Here is a 17,931-nt window from a genome sequence, read left to right on the forward strand (position 1 = left end):
GATTCCTAAATGCATCTACTTCCGGAAGGCCAAATAAAGTGCTTTTGCTTTCGCACTGAAACGCACAGCGTCTCCCTGACATGGCTACCTCAACACTACTGCTGTTCCTGAAACCACGCCTTCTTTCTTTGCGTGCACATTTGGGCGGCATTATGCTAACATTTCCACATAGTGATGTAGACATGTGGGGGCGTGTTAGAACGAGCCGTTTTAGGAGGGTGTGGCTGACTCTTAATTTTGATAAAGAATATCTCTTTGGATTTGAGACTTTAGTCTTTGCAACTTTACAGATCTTCTTTATGCACCAAGAGCTTGTAACACTCCAAAGAGAAAGGAAAAATTGAAATCGCATCATATGACCCCTTTAAAGCAAAAGTGCCCATAAATGTGACTAATATTGCCATCAAATATCATAGAAATAGCAAACCTTTGTGATTGGGCTTGCAGTTGTTCCATGGTGGCTTTAATTGTGCTCCTCACATGATATTGATGATACACCATGATGATAGTCTGGTGGGTAAATGTTGTCGTAATGAATCAGTTTGTGTAAATGTTGTTATCGGATGAAATCCATTACTCCAGTCTTCAGAGTCACATGATCCTACCGAAATCATTCTAATATGCTCATTTGGTTCTCAAAAAACATGTATTATTATTATTATTATTATTATTATCAATGTTGAAAACAGTTGTGTTGCTAAATATTTTTGTGGAAATGGTGATACATTTTTGGTTACATTATTTGATAGGAAGAACAGCATTTATTTGAATTTTTTATTTATTTGGTAAAATTATAAATGTCTTCACTGTCACTTTTAATCAATTTCATGCATCCTTGCTGAATAAAAGTATTAATTTCTTTAAAATTCTAATGACCCCAAACTTTGAATGGTAGTATATATATTGACAATACTGTCTCATGGAGATGTTCTTCTTGAACTGGTCAATTGTAGTTGGACAACACAAGAACTGAATTCCTCTACTCGTTTTTAGTGTGACATTTGACTTTTTGCCCTACCCCTTGATCTCCTGACTCAGATTTATTAGCAGGAAAGGCCTCATGTGTCAGTAGACCCATTGTTTAAGCAGATGTGAGCTCCCTGATTGTTACTGCTGTCGTGTTTTGTCTGTTTGGATTCGGCTTAGAAGCTGTTATAAGAGCAATTTCAAATCACTCACATGTGCCTGTAGAGGCCTTTGACACTAATGATATCCGAGTGCAATAAATGGTGTCTCTTCTGTGCATGCTTTAGTGACAAATTATTTTGGTGACAAATAATGTTTAAAATATGCTATTTATAATGTGAAAAATAATTTTTTTATCATTTAAACTAAAGCATATTCAAATACAGTATATCTGGTTATATATTCACAGTGAGTCTGAATAACTGACTGTGATCATTGACATTTTACTGTAATACAAGCCTAATATAAGCAAATATACTGGAATTAAATGGCTCTTGTCATGCAACTATTTACATCACCTTCATGACAATCTGCAATTTAGTTTTATTACTCTATAAAATATGTCAACAATTCTTTTTAGAGCCATCAAACACAAAGCTACATTTTCTTCTCAACTGGTTTGACTAAATTGACAGCCTCATACTGCCACCTACTGCTGCAAACCATTATATGGAAATGATGAACAAATGACTCTGGGAGCTCTTTTGTTGGTCCAAATTGAAGCACAGACTGCAGCGCAGCCACACAATTCTGAATAAAAGATAAACATAGGCTCTTTTGGTCATGTACGATGCTAGTACCATGATATTCTTTGTATACACAATGGATATGGTAATTGTTCAGTATCATGGTATGCTGTAAATCAAACTACTATGCCATCTAAGTAAACATACCAGCGATGCAGTCTGTTAGACTTGGATGTGTTATTTTTGGGAGATTTTATTTTGATTTTTTAATTTGTGTCTTTTCAATGACTGCTAAATTGCTATTTTTGATGATGCTTTGATAATATTTAACATCTGTTTTAATTCTGCTTGGCTGAAGCTTCATAATTAAAATGTAAACACTCCTTGTAGTCGTAACAACATTTGCGTCATTTGCCCTAAAGGTCATCTGTTTTAATTTGATGCAGATGTGTCTTCTCTTTGCAGTAATATTTTATTACTGTCACTAAACACTTACAGACACATTTCAGAGGACCATGACAAGATTTAAAGGGACAGTTCAACCGAAAATGAAAATCCTGTCATCTTTTACATAAGTCTACACCACAACTATAATGATAACAACAAAGAGGAGCAATATTGTTGTAATCAGGAATCATTTAGGCCTGTTTACAACAAGAAAGACAACTATAACGATAAATGTATTAGCGTCCACACAAGTGCACGATAATGTTCTGTTTATTATAAGTGTGCACTACAGATAAGCCATCTAAAAACATTGACAGCCAATCAGAATCCAAGACTTTAAAGCACTAAAGCATTTAAAGTGACAGATGGCAGAACTCTAGTGCACTTGTAATAAATTGTAATGCACTAATGTCTGTTAGTGTGGACACAAATATATTTATCAATAATGCTCTTGGTGTGAATGGCTCTTTACTTTTATGTTGTTCCAAACCCTAATGACTTTCTTTTTTACGTGGAACACAAAAGCAGTTACCAGGCAGAATGTCCAGGCTGCACAACCAGTACCATTTCTAGGCATAGTCAAGCTAGGCAGTCGCCTAGGGCACCATCACCTAGAGGGGGCGCCAATGAGCGCATGTACTGGCACTACATTTTAGCAGGGTTGTGATAGAGAGTGGCACGGCCAACCTGAAATATGATTGCCGCATCCACTGGATCCCCCAACATTATCAGGCTACAGTACTGTCAATCTGACGATGCCTGTACGCCATTGCATCAGAGCGCTGTCAATTGCTGCCTCTGATTGTTGCATGCAAAGTTTGCATTTGGAGCGCTCAACAATGCCATTAGATCAATGGGTTCTGTCAGTGCATAGGCAGAGGGTAAACCAACTCCGGGGTAAGGCTAAAAGCAGCCAAATGTATTAAACATCATAAACCCGTCTTTTTAGGCAAGGACAAGACATGGGTGTCATGTAGGCTAAACAAAAAAATATTTAATGGGACTGAATTTGTATTTAACGTGATTACAATTTAATAAAAATGTTAGAAATTGATAATTATATAACATTTCCTTTCCACGGTTATTCAAACAGCGAATAAATTATAACGTTATATAGAAAGTAACATTATCACTAACATTGATCTATCGCGAGTTTAAGCACTCTCAAAAAAACAAAAATATTGTTATAATCACTGAAGCTGTATACACTGTGAAATGAATCTCTTATGCCGAATTCACACTGCACGATTTTTCACTCGCCGACAGGTTTTGCGAAATCGCCAACAAATGCCCGAAATCGGAGGTAAATCGGTGCTCGTTCACGTGAGTGACAATCACGCAGTGTGAATTATCAAAGACGCGATCTGAGGGAATCGCCAACACGTCGCCGACGTCCGTGAAAAATTTGTGGCGATTCACAATCACGCTGTGTGCAATGATTTCTGACTGAAAACTTAATCGGCGATGACCTACAGCCAATGAGAGACCAAGATACAGGGCAGAGGGAGTTCGGGGAGGAGTTATAGACCAGAATATCAGTATTTTAATAAATAGATATATGAACAATGATATCATACAGAAACAAGCACAAACATTTGCTTGACCAGCCACAACATCAGCATAACAGTTACTGCAAAATTATTTACCTCCAACTTTCTTTGCAGAACATCCAGTCTCTGTTCCCTGCATCTCCCTCCTGCATAATCTGTTTTTCTTTTTCTCCTTGTAGCTGGAAATCAGCTCACAGACAATTTACGGCCTATATAAAGTCACAAGATAAATACATCCTTTATTAAACCGCTTTGTCGAATTTACCGCATCCATACGGAAGTGTCGAAATGCTGAATCAATTAATACGCATCCAACAGCGCCTAATGGGAGCATAGAGGGCAGTGTGTCATGTTATTTAAAGGGGACGAGAAACAAAACAACTACAAAGTGTGCCCTCTGGTGGCTATAAAGGGCCACCTTTATAGAGCAGAGCAGGAAGCCAGGGCGGGGCCAGAGGGACAGACCATCGAGGCTCTGGCCAAACAACAACCCCAGCGGGTGACCAGGGCAGAACCAGGAGCTTGGCAGACCGCAAAGGCGGAGCTGTAATGGGACAGGCAGACAATTCCACCACAGTCTCCTTGGCCATGACAAGGCAGAATGTGAGTTCCGGAATGGACAGCACCACCCAGAGGGGAGCTGAAGCAGATGCCGCCACCTCGAGGGGCTCTACCGCAGCACCCACCTCCTGGACTAGAGTGAGTTTATGCCAATGTACCAATTAACTACCCTTCGATCTAATTATATATCTGTCAACCCATCATTCCATAAACCTGTTTTTTCATTCATATCTATACGTTTGTCTATTGCAACATCCAATCCTGGTGCCATGACCCTTATGAGAGCCTGTAAAAAGCGTGATCACATGTGAAAGTGACGTCTGTTGTTGCTAGAAGCCTTACTGAGTGAGTGCACCATTTAGCATCGCACTCATTACACACTCATCCTGCTGTGAGCTGCTATTTGCCTCTGGCTCCTTGAAGTACTATACGTGTGTGTGCGTAGGAAGACAATCCAATGTAGGGGGCAGCAGAGGGTCAGTTTATCTTCCTGCTAGCAGATTTGGGGCTCAATATAGGAGACAAGTAATCCGCATTTACATTTGAGAGAGGGAAGGCAAAGGAGAGAACGAGTTAATCTCATTAATCTTTCTCTTCTTTTCTCCATTTCACTCCCCATCTTCTGCTCATTCTCGCAAATTAGTTTGCACCAGCTGTCCTTCTTGGCACACTCCTTGTGTTTTCGGATCACAGATGCATCTAAAAATGGAAAAGCAGCCCCCACAAAAGAACACAAAGTAGATGTCACCATGGCAGCTAGGCTTCCTCTGACAGCTTGACCTGCCACTAATAAATTTGTTTGTGCAGGGGCATTTTTGTCCAATTTAGTGGCATTTTTACCCCAAGTCCCCCTAAGCCTAACACACGCTCCGCCTATGTGTCAGTGCTTTGTCAAGGTAAGGCTTTTTTCCCCTTTTTTTCTATGCAATAAAGCTAAATTCAATGGCCAATTAAAAATATTGGTACAGTAAAAAGTGCACAAAATCAGTATTTTTTAGGCAGTATTTGTGGCAGTCGAGAAATCATGTTGTTAAATTGTCCGAAAGGTGCGTTGTTAAAGGTTCAGTATGTCCTTCAATATTCCCATATAAAACTTTAACAGCCAATTAAAAAAATGTTGGTGTAGTAAAAGTCACAAGATAAATACATCCTTTATTAAACCGCTTTGTCGAATTTACCGCATCCTTACGGAAGTGTCTAAATGCTGAATCAATTAATATGCATCCAACAGCGCCTAATGGGAGCATAGAGGGCAGTGTGTCATGTTATTTAAAGGGGACGAGAAACAAAACAACTACAAAGTGTGCCCTCTGGTGGCTATAAAGGGCCACCTTTATAGAGCAGAGCAGGAAGCCAGGGCGGGGCCAGAGGGACAGACCATCGAGGCTCTGGCCAAACAACAACCCCAGCGGGTGACCAGGGCAGAACCAGGAGCTTGGCAGACCGCAAAGGCGGAGCTGTAATGGGACAGGCAGACAATTCCACCACAGTCTCCTTGGCCATGACAAGGCAGAATGTGAGTTCCGGAATGGACAGCACCACCCAGAGGGGAGCTGAAGCAGATGCCGCCACCTCGAGGGGCTCTACCGCAGCACCCACCTCCTGGACTGGAGCGGGTTCCGGGAGAACTGGAGTGGAGCTTGCTGCCCTCCTCCTTGACCCTCGCTTGCGTGACTGATACATGTGTGTGTGTGTGTAGGAAGACAATCCAATGTAGGGGGCAGCAGAGGGTCAGTTTATCTTCCTGCTAGCAGATTTGGGGCTCAATATAGGAGACAAGTAATCCGCATTTACATTTGAGAGAGGGAAGGCAAAGGAGAGAACGAGTTAATCTCATTAATCTTTCTCTTCTTTTCTCCATTTCACTCCCCATCTTCTGCTCATTCTCGCAAATTAGTTTGCACCAGCTGTCCTTCTTGGCACACTTTGTGTCTGTGTTTTCGGATCACAGATGCATCTAAAAATGGAAAAGCAGCCCCCACAAAAGAACACAAAGTAGATGTCACCATGGCAGCTAGGCTTCCTCTGACAGCTTGACCTGCCACTGTGGCCCTTGTGGCCCTTGTGGAAATTTTTCATGAGGAAAACATGCTTTAATGACAGATTTCCTCCTGCTAGTATCTCTGACTCCGAAGCAGATCCTCATATACCACTTTGAATTTGAATGGATTGCTCTGAGGCCTCGGTGTCAAAGCATCCCTGAAGTGCACGAAACAAAACCTGAGGGAGGAGATAAAATAAAATGTCAAGTAACAGGATGAGCTATCAGGAAGAAAGTGCAGTCAGAACTTGTTTTGACACTGATTTGAAAAATAGGGAAGCTTTGTTAAAGCGTTCAGTTTGTTTTTATCCAGTGATGATATCCAGTATACAAAAACAGAGCACACATACCTATAAAGTATTTTAGCCAAATAAACACATACATTTATTTATATTATATAAGTATATGAAATTACCAACATGCGAAGAAAACAATCACATTTATTTCTATCCCCAGAGAAAGGAACAGCAGAGAAAATAGTGTCCAGTGATGTTTTGCTCAAACTTGCTCAAGTCCTGAGGAAGAAGAGTCCCCTCACCTCTCAGGTCACCTTACTGGTGGCAGAGATGGCCAGAGAAGGTAAATGAGATTTATAATACAGTTTGTTGCTTATATGGGTATTTCTTCAGCTTTGGACACTTTTATGTCTCATGGGTTGTTGTTGTTTTTGTTTTATGAAAATCTTATGCTTAGAAATTATTTTCAAATGCCTTTTATTTATAGATTAAAAGTGTGATGATCTACACAAAGTGTGAAATAAACATGAACCATTTCAAAATGTATTGTGAGAAATGATTTATATCAACGAGGGACAGAATTTTGCCATTTACACCACCACCAATTTGACCATAGTAGTTTTTGTTTTTTTTGGAAATTAAATGTACTATGAATATTAATGGCTCTGTAGTGACTTGCTTATGTTCCTCATTTGTAAGTCACTTGGATAAAATTGTAAATGTAAATATGAGACATGTATATGTGAAGGAAACAGAGAAATCAAGGTAAATTTTACTTTTGAACAGAATAATTTTCATTATGTGTCATTTCCAATCAAGCCATAATTTTGTCAAATTATGTTACTGTAAGTGTGAAAATATTATTTAATTGTATTTAGGATACATGCTAGCTATGAAATTAACCTTAGCAAGACCAAAGAAGCTGTAATTTTATTACAGAAAAAAGTTATATATAATATAATTTCCCTTAGTGTCATTTCTAACACAAAGTGCAATTTACATTTCAGACAACGTATTGAGATGTGCTGGAAATTATACTGTGGTGGAAAATTTCATGACTTTCACTAAAAATGTTTACAAATGTTCATGTTTGTATCCGTGTATGAACCAAACATCCCCACAATGATGATAAAACTTTCAGCAAAACCCTATATTATAAATAGCTTGATAGAGGGACTAAATAATGTCTAAACGGTTATTTTAAGAACTGTTCCCTGAAAGGTTCTTTGGGGAACCCAAAATGGTTCTTCTGTGGCATCTGCAAAAAAAAAAACATTATTTTTGTTTGTGTGTTAGCTGCTGTGAGGGAGCGCTGTATTGAAGCAGGTCTGGTGACCGCATTAGTGCCTTTACTGAACAGCCCAGACCAGGACCAGCTCCTGCACACGGGCCGAGCAATTGGACGTATCTGCTTTGAAAATGGTGAGTGCATTGGAGCAGGATAGTGGCAGTCAAGCTGATCGTGTTTCTCACCAACAGTCTTGATGTGTCTCCAGTTGGTCGCACAATTCCACTTAGCCTTGTTGCTTCTGTTCTAACACCATTTTCTTTCTTACCACAGAGTTAATATGAATAGTAAATGTCAGAATCTTGATTCTGTTCATCCTTCAACTTCTTGAACCTGCAGTTCTCCTGGTATTATGGTTTGTTGGTCTGCATCTGGTATAAAGACATCTTGTTTGGAGGGATGCTTGTCTTTATAAGTCCTTGGATTGTCTTTCTCTTCTATTGCCATCTCCTGGCCTAGTTTTCTCAGTTCTTCTAGAAAGCACCAGCACTTCTGTCCAGGTCTATGTTGAATTTCATATTCCAATGACAGCTTGGTAGCTGTTCCTCAGGTTGTTTATGCTGTCTATGATCAGTCCTATAAGTAAAATGTCCTATATCTAACAAGATGCTGTAAATATGAAGTTATAATACAAATATTCTGCTCTTGTTTTGTTAAAAAGTGAAAAAAAAAGTGACGTGACATGTGGCCAAGTATGGTAACCCATACTAGGAATTAGTGCTCTGCATTTATCCCATCCTAAGTGCACACACACAGCAGTGAACACACACACACACACACACACCATGAACACACACCCGGAGCAGTGGGCAGCCAATTATGCTGCGGCGCCCGGGGAGCAGTTGGGGGTTCGGTGCCTTGCTCAAGGGCACCTCAGTCGTGGTATTGAAGGTGGGAGAGAGCGCTGTACATTCACTCCCCCCACTTATAATCCCTGCTGGACTTGAGACTCGAACTCACAACATTTGGGTTACGTGTCTGTCTCTCTAACCATTAGGCCACGACTTCCCTTTGAGGCTTGGCTTACGACATCCTGTTCATATTGAGTATTTATTACAGACATTCAGAATAAAATAAATCACCACTCATTCCCTGTGCTCTTTTCTCCATTATGCTCTTCTATAGCTGCAATGCCCATTCCTCTCTTGGCTGTCTGTGCTTGCCCACTCACCCGTCCTCCCTGTGTCTCTCTCTCTCTCTCTCTCTCTCTCTCTCTCTCTCTCTCTCTCTCTCTCTCTCCTCTTTCCGCCAGACACGGCTGCTCTTTTCTCCATTATGCTCTTCTATAGCTGCAATGCCCATTCCTCTCTTGGCTGTCTGTGCTTGCCCACTCACCCGTCCTCCCTGTGTCTCTCTCTCTCTCTCTCTCTCTCTCTCTCTCTCTCTCTCTCAGCTGTTCAGCAGACGCAGCTGGTGGAGAACGGTGTAATCCCCAGGCTGGTGGCCATAATGCAGCAGTATCCTGAGAATGACCCCCTGGTAAACGTCTGCCTGCTGGCACTTTGCAACCTTGCTGATGTGGGTAAGATAAAAATAGAGAGCAGGGAAGCTTTAAAATCATACAGTATATAATAAAAACACTAACAGACTGGACATTGTCACACTGAGTAGCAATATACCAGTTTTAAAATTCTGGTGGATACCTACGTATGTATGCATTTATTGATTGATTGATTTTCATAACAATACATGACTATTAATTCATTTTTTTAAATTTACATAATGATAAATGGCTGGTATTAAAAAAAAGAATCAAGAAATTAATCTATTAATCTAAAATGAATAATTTTAAATAGTATATAGTGTATTTAGGCATCACAACAACATAATAATGTACTATATGAAAAATGGATATTCATTTTAAGATTTTCTAATTACATTTAACAGTTTTATTACATTTTTTAAATTGTTTTAAATTTAAGATTACCATTAAGTGATCTTTAGATGATGACAAATGTAATTTAAATGTAAAAATAGGGGGAAAGAACATGCACAATTACATAATACACAAAACTGGCCAATTTGTCTAAACCGACATACAATAACCAATATGCTACCACTATATTGTGCATCTGCAAAACTGAGGCAGTCTTGTTTTCATAACCACCCCATTCTCAATTATTCTTATTTACAGAAATACTCTGGTATTTTTTCTCATAATATCTCTAATATCTAGTGACTGATTGCGATTTACTAGATGCTGCACGAGAGGCTCTGGTGGAAGTGGGTGTGGCGGAGGTCTTGACCTATCAGCTGAAGCGGGCACCAGATGCAGAACGCCGGCATCTCATACTAGAGGTTCTTGGGTCACTGGGAGAGAGTGGTGAGCAGCATAATATTCAAACCAGATCTATATGTGAGCCTGCATCATATAACATTATTCGTATAGCGCACTTTGGTTGAAATTTTGCCTCAGTCACTATTCTATGTGATGTTGTCTAGAAGAGAACTAAAAATGTACTTGTGTGTGCCCTTGCAAATCCCTGTGTGACAGCATGTTCATGTCTTCTAGATGCTCTGAAACTGCAGTTTGTGGAAGCAGGTGTGCCTGAGGCTCTCTCTGAAATGATTCGAACTCTTCAGGGTGGCTCTGACACACATGACCTCTGCAGCATAAAAGTGGGCTCAAACCTCATAGTGACCCTCCTACTGGGAGGTAGGTCTCTCTCCATTACTTCACCAATAAAATCATATTACAATGGAATTGTTTTTTATCTATTTAGACTATTTTATTATGAATCCATTAGATTATCAACCATAGACAATAAGGGAGTCAAATGAAAATGTCAACAATGCAGTGCAAGAGTAGTGCAATTCTGTTTCATTTTATTTTAAGAATTTAGTCCTTTTATAGCATCATCTGCCTTTTGTTACAGATGAATCAATGCAGAAGTGTTTTGGGGAAGGGACGGGGATGGTGTATCAGGATGTACTCTCCTGGCTGCAGTCATCAAATAATGAGCTGCAGTTGTCAGGAGCCCTGGCCATTGCTAACTTTGCCAGAAATGGTGAGGAGATAAATATGGAGTTGTTGTGGAGTATGATGAAGTTTTTGTCTGAAATTATCACTCAAACGTTATTGCAGTTAAAATTACTGAGCATATTTTTCTCTCTCTGTTGTTCTTAGACAGCAACTGTGTAAAGATGTTGGAATTAGGAGTTGTTCCTCATATTCTGGACCTGTTGGAGCAGCATGTAGCAGAGGGAGATGTATCTGTGCAGCATGCTGGCCTCAGTGCACTTAGAAATCTTGCCATCCCAGGTTCTGCTTTCCTTTTCAGTATATGCTGTATAAAAGTCAGTAAGATTTTTTTTAATGTGTGAGTGTCTTATGCTCACCAAGGCTGTGTTTATTTGACCAGGAATACAGTAAAAACAGTAACATTGTGAAATATTATAAATGTAATGAATTTACAGCAGACATTAATTACTCTAGTCTGAAAGTCTAGTGCCACACAATCTTTCAGAAATCATTCTAATATGCCGCTTTGGTGCTCAAGAAACATTTCTTATTGTTGAAAACTGCTTAATCTGCTTTTCTGCTTAATATTTTTGGTGAAAACTGTGATACATTTTATTATAAAGATTCAGTAGTATTTGAAAAACATTTTTTGAGTTTGTAAAGAACAACATGGGTTATCACCTGCATATAGTGTAGTTTAGTGCAGGGACAGATACAAGTGTGTAGGTGTTTCCAGCAGGCTTCTTAACCAACTTAACCAGCAAGACTTCTTCGGTCAGCCAACTTCACTAGAAAGAACATACTGGCTATGCTGGTTCACCAGTTAGAGTGGCATTAAACCAGCAGGAGCCAGTACAGATTGGACTTTTTAGCAGGTTTATATTTTCTGTTATGCTTGTCTGTGGTTAGATCTGTCATCTTGCTCTCTCTGTTTTCCTGATGTAGCTTCCAATAAGGTGCGTATGTTGGAGGATGGAGTCACAGAGAGGATCAGGACCCTTCTGCGCTCTGACATGCCCCCCGTCCAGTTCAAACTGCTGGGCACTTTGCGCATGATGGTGGACGGCCAAGGTAATGATGCAAGAAAACGGCATTTATGTGAATTGTTGGGTCACAGATTAAAGAAACTAGTTTGCATAAACATGTTGTTTGTTTGCATGACAAACAACATGTTGTAATTTTTAGACAAAGCTTTGGTAAACTATACAATTATCTGCCAAATGACTATGATGGCTGATGAATTAACATTTCTCCTTTCAAAGGGTACGTAGAGGCTGTAATTTCCAGCCCATCAGTGAAATGTTATTTTAGATAACCTTGCATTCAGACAAAAGGCCTGCAATGGCTTTGACACAGTAAATTACTGTCTGCACTCCAGTTATTATTTCCCTTACCAAAGGTGATCTGAGTAACTAATTAAAGAGGTAAACAAACCTGCAACAGTATCTCTTTTTTTATTTGTATATTAATGTATCAACACTTATTTTTTTTAGCATATTTTCTCTCTTCATTTCTATTGTATACTGAGTAACTAATTAAAGAGGTAAACAAACCTGCAACAGTATCTCTTTTTTTATTTGTATATTAAAGTATCAACACTTATTTTTTTTAGCATATTTTCTCTCTTCATTTCTATTGTACACCCCCCCCCCCACCCTCCCTTATGTCAAAAGAGGGTTTGTGCTGGCTGTTAGTAAATCTGGTCTATAGTATAGTCGTTTTTAATATAAAAAAAACAAAATTGCTAAAGACCTTGACAGCCAGTGATCCCCCCCCCCCCCCCCCCCCCCCCCCCCCCACATAGAGGAAGCGGCTTCAGTTTTAGGGAAGGATGAGGTTCTGTTAGCACGGGTCATGGAGTGGTGCGAGGCTAAAGATCATGCCGGTGTCAGAGGCGAGGCCAACCGTCTATTAGCAGCTCTTATAAGACACAGCGGAAACCCTGTGAGTTTTAGACACACAGAGTATGTGTAACTATAGTCATTGCTCCTGTTTATATAAAATATCCCCCTCTGTTGTCTTTAAAGGAAGTCATCCACACTGTCATTAAAGCAGATGGAGTCCAACATCTCATCTCAATGGCAACCAGTGAGCACGTCATCATGCAGAATGAGGCTTTAGTCGCTTTGGCCATCGCCTCTACAATAGACATTGGTAAGACTATATTAACAGAATGTAGAACAATCTTCGACCCTCAAAGATATGCATTTCTATGTAAATCTGCAGACACAGATGTATAAATTGTGATAAACCCTGAAATCACAAGCTGATATGTGATAGGAAAAGGGAGAAGAATGGCATTGGAAAAAGGCTGATTCGAACTCAAGTTGGTTGTGTCAAAAGCTAAATCCACCTTCTGTACTCTCAACACCCCTGCTCCTGATATCAGATGTGTTTCTTAATGTAATTTTATTTGGCTCTAGCAGACAACAGTGGGCAAAGTTAGTAAGTTTAAATAGCCATAGTGCAAATAGACATTCCAGTAAACATGTGCCACTTTCTCTTCTATGCAGAGGCAGTCCAAGAACCATTTCGGGATTCAGATCTCCTTCCCACCTTGCAGAAGATGCTAGATGACCCTCTTGTGGCCGTGGAGGTCAAATTCAGCGCTTTAGGCCTCATCTGCAGCCTTGCCAACTCTAGTCAGTACTGCAAAATAATAACACACCGTGGAACACCCAAAGACTGAACTCAGTTTCCTGAGAGTTCTGTATTAGATTACTACTAATTATTAACTAATCAAACTCTTTGTGAAGATTGAAATGACAAGATTCTGTGAATATAGCAAGTAGGGATGCACGATATTTGATTTTTCAATTAATTTTGGCCAACAGCCGATGCTGATATATTTCCTTTTATAAAAACACCAGTTATAAAAACACCAAGTCTCTCCAGCGCAGAGATTATCAACAAATTATTTTTAATTTTGGTTAGTTAACAAAAACTTACTTGTTAGAATTAAATAAACAATTAATTAATTTATTTTATAATGAGAGTACAGTGAAAGCTGAAAATAAATATACATTAACTATAAATCAATTACTGCATTTTATTTTATTTTCATTTTTTTCCAGACAAATGTAATGGTAACCTTAACATTTTATTTGAAGATTTAACATTTGTAGATGGTCTAAAGCAATAGAGTTCCTTATATTTAAGTTTCATAATCCGTTTGAAAAAAAAAACATATTACACATTAATGAATAGATCTGTATATATAAAAGTATTAAATTTACAAGTGTCATTTTTGTGATTTTCATTCATGTAAGCTATAGCTTCTGACGTTTAAATCAAAGCATTCTCGTGATTTTGTGACATTGATTACTGCTTAAAGGTGCAATAGGTGATTGTCTTCAGACATTTTTTTTGTTATGCTGGTTGAAAGTCTCTTCACATCCCGATAGCAATCATTAAGTTAAGTGGTCTAAATGTATTTATATATTCTGTAGAAGGCGTAGGACCAAGAAATGTTCGTCCAATCAAAACGCTCGGTCCGAGCGTTTTAGTTGGCTTTCCTACCTGCCTATCAGCATATGTATTTGCATACCTCTGCGCACCAGGTTCGCGCAGACAGGATACGTCATCAGCGCGTTCACGCACGCTGTGCAGACAGAGCGAGAATGGCAGACAAACATCACGCCAGTGACTGTTGACTTTCTTGCACAAATAACGCATTATTCAAAACAACTAATCTAATCACCATTCAGGCAAAAGTTTGCTTCAAGAATGACCATATCTGCTGATGTAATCTTATTGCTACCACACCCTGAGCACATGTGAGTTATTCCTCTTATTGGCAAGGCATATCGGCATAATTGTTCATATCGGGCCAACGCCGATGTTTACATTTTAAGCCATTATCGGCCGATTCTGATATCGTTCCGATAATATCATGCATCCCTAATAGCAAGCGCTGGTTTTGAACTAAACTATGTGTTACTCTTCACCCTCTTCTTTTTCTTCTACAGGCATGTTAAGGGAGCAGATAACGTTTCTAAACCTGTGGGACACCCTGTCCAAACTGTCCGCTCACACCAGCACAAAGCTGGCTAAGCAGGCCGACACGGTGATGGCTGTTCTTTCTGAGACTGCCTAGACTTGCATAGTCATCTTTCAGACACACTTACAGATATCCTTGTGGGGATATTTTCTGACATTTTGTCCCCATAAGGATAGTGAAACACACACACAGTTACTCCATCTAGCTTGGCATGTACCAAAGCCATATAAATTTACCCTACTCACTTCGGAGACATGTGGTGCAATTTCATCATCCAAAGTAGGAAGAAGTCAATTTGTCCATAATAGATGTCATTTCTTGTCAGCTGTCCCAGGAAGAGGAACATTTGGGAGACAGACTATCCATCAGGCATCATTAATAAACATGCTGCCCTCCGAAACAAGAGACAAATATTCAGTGTGTTCAGCGCAAAATAACTTATAGTAAATATCTGCATACAAACATGCAATTATACTCTCCATGGACCTCCACTGTAAGAGCACTAGCAAACCTGCTGTATCTATCTATGAGCTTGCTGTCTATCCATGGAAATGAATTAATAACAAACATTTAATTTTTATGTTGCATACCAATGTATTGCACTGCTCTTAATATGAGTAGTGTCATATTTGTTTTGTGTTTTTTTTTATCAGAGTACATTAACACTGCTGAAATGATATTTCATCTTAAAGTTCTATAATGTTGAATGTTATAAATATATACAGTATATACTGTATATATATATATATTGTTAGTAAAGAGTATGTATTGGGTTGTAACGTCTATTTTCATATCATAGCTGGCCTTACTACTTTAGTTTTCTGGTGTAGGGCTTTTAAATGCAGATCCTTTGATCATGTTGATCATTTAGCTAGCCATGAGCACAAAACTGAATCTCCATATCATGAAAGCAATAGCCAGAAACATATCAAGCACAGTTCTTGAGCTTCCTAAGTTTAAATAAAAAAAGCAATCCTCATTGATAACTCTAGCAGTGTTGTGTAGATGCTGTGTTTGTGTTTGCATCTTTGTATCCATGTCTTAAAATCAGTTTGCTCAATTTCTGAACACAGAGCAATTTTAGTACTAATGTGTCAGCGGAAGTAATGTTTTGAACCATGTCTGTGAGTTTGTGGCCTGTAAACTTCCAGAGACAAATGGCCTGAGGGCAGCGACAGACTTTTCAGATTTAACAAGCTGAATGTGTGAGGTGGCTCAGCCGCGGCCAATTAGAAGGCTTCATGCAGCACCGAAGATCACTGGGCTCTTCACAGCTTGACAAAAAGCACAATCTCTGTGCTTAATTCAAAGCTGCACTAATGGGTGTTGATTGCATTTTTAAATAAATAGACTATTTTTGTGTGTAAAGTGTATGGTTTACCAGAACCGCTTGTTTCTGGCAATAAAGAAAAACTAAAACAGAGATTGCCTGTTTTTTATACTGAGATATTCAGACAGAAAACTTCCCTCAACTTCCATAAAAAATTTGGGATCAGTAAGATTTTTAATGTTTTTTTTTTTTTAAGAAGTCACTTATGCTCATCAAGGCATGATCAAAAATACAGAAAAAAATTTTTATATTGTGAAATAAATTTTCAACAGTCATTAATCCAGTGTCACGTGATAATTCAGAAATCATTCTAATTTGCTGATTTATTATCAATGTTGTGCTGCTTAATATTCTTTTTTGGAACGTGATACTATGGATTCTTTGAATAAAAAGTTAAAGGGGTCATATGATGTGTTTTTTTTTTTTTAAGAAGTCACTTATGCTCATCAAGGCATGATCAAAAATACAGAATTTTTTTTTTATATTGTGAAATAAATTTTCAACAGTCATTAATCCAGTGTCACGTGATAATTCAGAAATCATTCTAATTTGCTGATTTATTATCAATGTTGTGCTGCTTAATATTTTTTTTTGGAACGTGATACTATGGATTCTTTGAATAAAAAGTTAAAGGGGTCATATGATGTTGCTAAAAAGAACATTATTTGGTGTAATGAAATGTGTTTATGCGGTTTAAGGTTAAAAAAACACATTATTTTCCACATACTGTACATTATTGTTTCTCCTCTATGCCCCACCTTTCTGAAACGCGTAGATTTTTATAAAGCTCATTGGTCTGAAAAGCGAGGTGTGCTGTGATTGGTCAGTATCCAGTGCGTTGTGAGTGGCCGAATACCTCAAGCGTGAGACGGAAATGTTACGCCCCTCACCATATTGTGATGATGCCCTGTCAGGCCGGAGCGATGATTCAAAAACATGAAAACCCATTATAAACGAGGCATTCGTTGCATCCAGTGGGGACATAATTATGGATTATAATGACTTATACTGTCTTTTTACGCGTTGCGCTGCATCGCGCCGCGTAAACATAAAACCATGTCTGCACCTGTGATCGGAGAAATGACAAACAACAAGCCCTACTCTACAGAGCCCAAAAGACTTGCTTTAAATATATAAAAACTCTTTAAATATAAAAAATCGTACTTACAGTCTTTGAGTCAGAACAGCTGGCATTGTAGTCTACTCTACCAGGATCAGGAAACAGTCCTCCATAAAATGTGCTGCACACATCTGAATATTTGGGTTGAACTGTTCTGGAACAGTGTTGTAAATACAACTTAATCACTGATTTCTAGTCGTTTCCATTTTTGGAAGGCCAAAGTACTTTCTCTTTCACAACGAAGCACACAGCGTCTTCACGACATGGCAGCGGCAACAACAATACCACAGCGAGAATAAAAGTTACGCCTTCTTTCTTTGCGTGAACATTTGGGCGGCGTTATGCAAATCTTCCCACATAGTGACATAGATATGTGGAGGCGTGTTAGAACGAGCCATTTTAGGTAGGTGTGGCTGACTCAACTTTTATAAAGAATATCTCTTTGGATTTGAGACTTTACAAAGCTGCAAAGACTAAAGAAAAACATTATTTATGCACCAAGAGCTTGTAACACTCCAAAGAGAAAGGAAAAATTGAAATCGCATCAAATGACCCCTTTAAAAAGAACAGCGTTTATTCAAAATATAAATAATTTCTAACAATATAAATCTTTGCTATCACTTTTTCTCAATTTAACACATCCCCACAGAATAAAAGTATTAATTTCTTTAAAAAAAAAGATGATCCTAAATTTTTGGTAGTGTATATTGTGTGTGTGTGTGTGTATATATATATATATATATA

General features: G+C 38.7%; 1 protein-coding gene across 1 annotated transcript; it reads left to right on the forward strand.

Moving 5' to 3' along the window:
- The first annotated feature begins 4,334 nt into the window (after nt 1-4,334).
- On the forward strand, nt 4,335-14,867 carry LOC107555320 (rap1 GTPase-GDP dissociation stimulator 1-like). Its single transcript, XM_016238076.1, has 13 exons — nt 4,335-4,555; nt 6,708-6,830; nt 7,784-7,909; nt 9,169-9,297; nt 9,973-10,098; nt 10,288-10,431; nt 10,652-10,783; nt 10,903-11,037; nt 11,683-11,808; nt 12,542-12,681; nt 12,765-12,891; nt 13,251-13,379; nt 14,706-14,867. The coding sequence occupies exons 2-13, from the start codon at nt 6,818-6,820 to the stop codon at nt 14,831-14,833; spliced, it is 1,455 nt and encodes a 484-aa protein (XP_016093562.1). The 5' UTR covers nt 4,335-4,555; nt 6,708-6,817; the 3' UTR covers nt 14,834-14,867.
- The last annotated feature ends 3,064 nt before the right edge of the window (nt 14,868-17,931 follow it).

This window comes from Sinocyclocheilus grahami, unplaced genomic scaffold, assembly GCF_001515645.1.
Source record: "Sinocyclocheilus grahami isolate Dianchi unplaced genomic scaffold, SAMN03320097.WGS_v1.1 scaffold531.1, whole genome shotgun sequence".
NCBI lineage: Eukaryota > Metazoa > Chordata > Actinopteri > Cypriniformes > Cyprinidae > Sinocyclocheilus > Sinocyclocheilus grahami.

Coding starts and splice junctions, on each gene's coding strand:
- LOC107555320 (XM_016238076.1), top strand. Junction 10,099..10,287: donor TGGGTCACTGGGAGAGAGTG/GTGAGCAGCATA, acceptor CATGTCTTCTAG/ATGCTCTGAAACTGCAGTTT. Junction 12,682..12,764: donor TAAGACACAGCGGAAACCCT/GTGAGTTTTAGA, acceptor TTGTCTTTAAAG/GAAGTCATCCACACTGTCAT.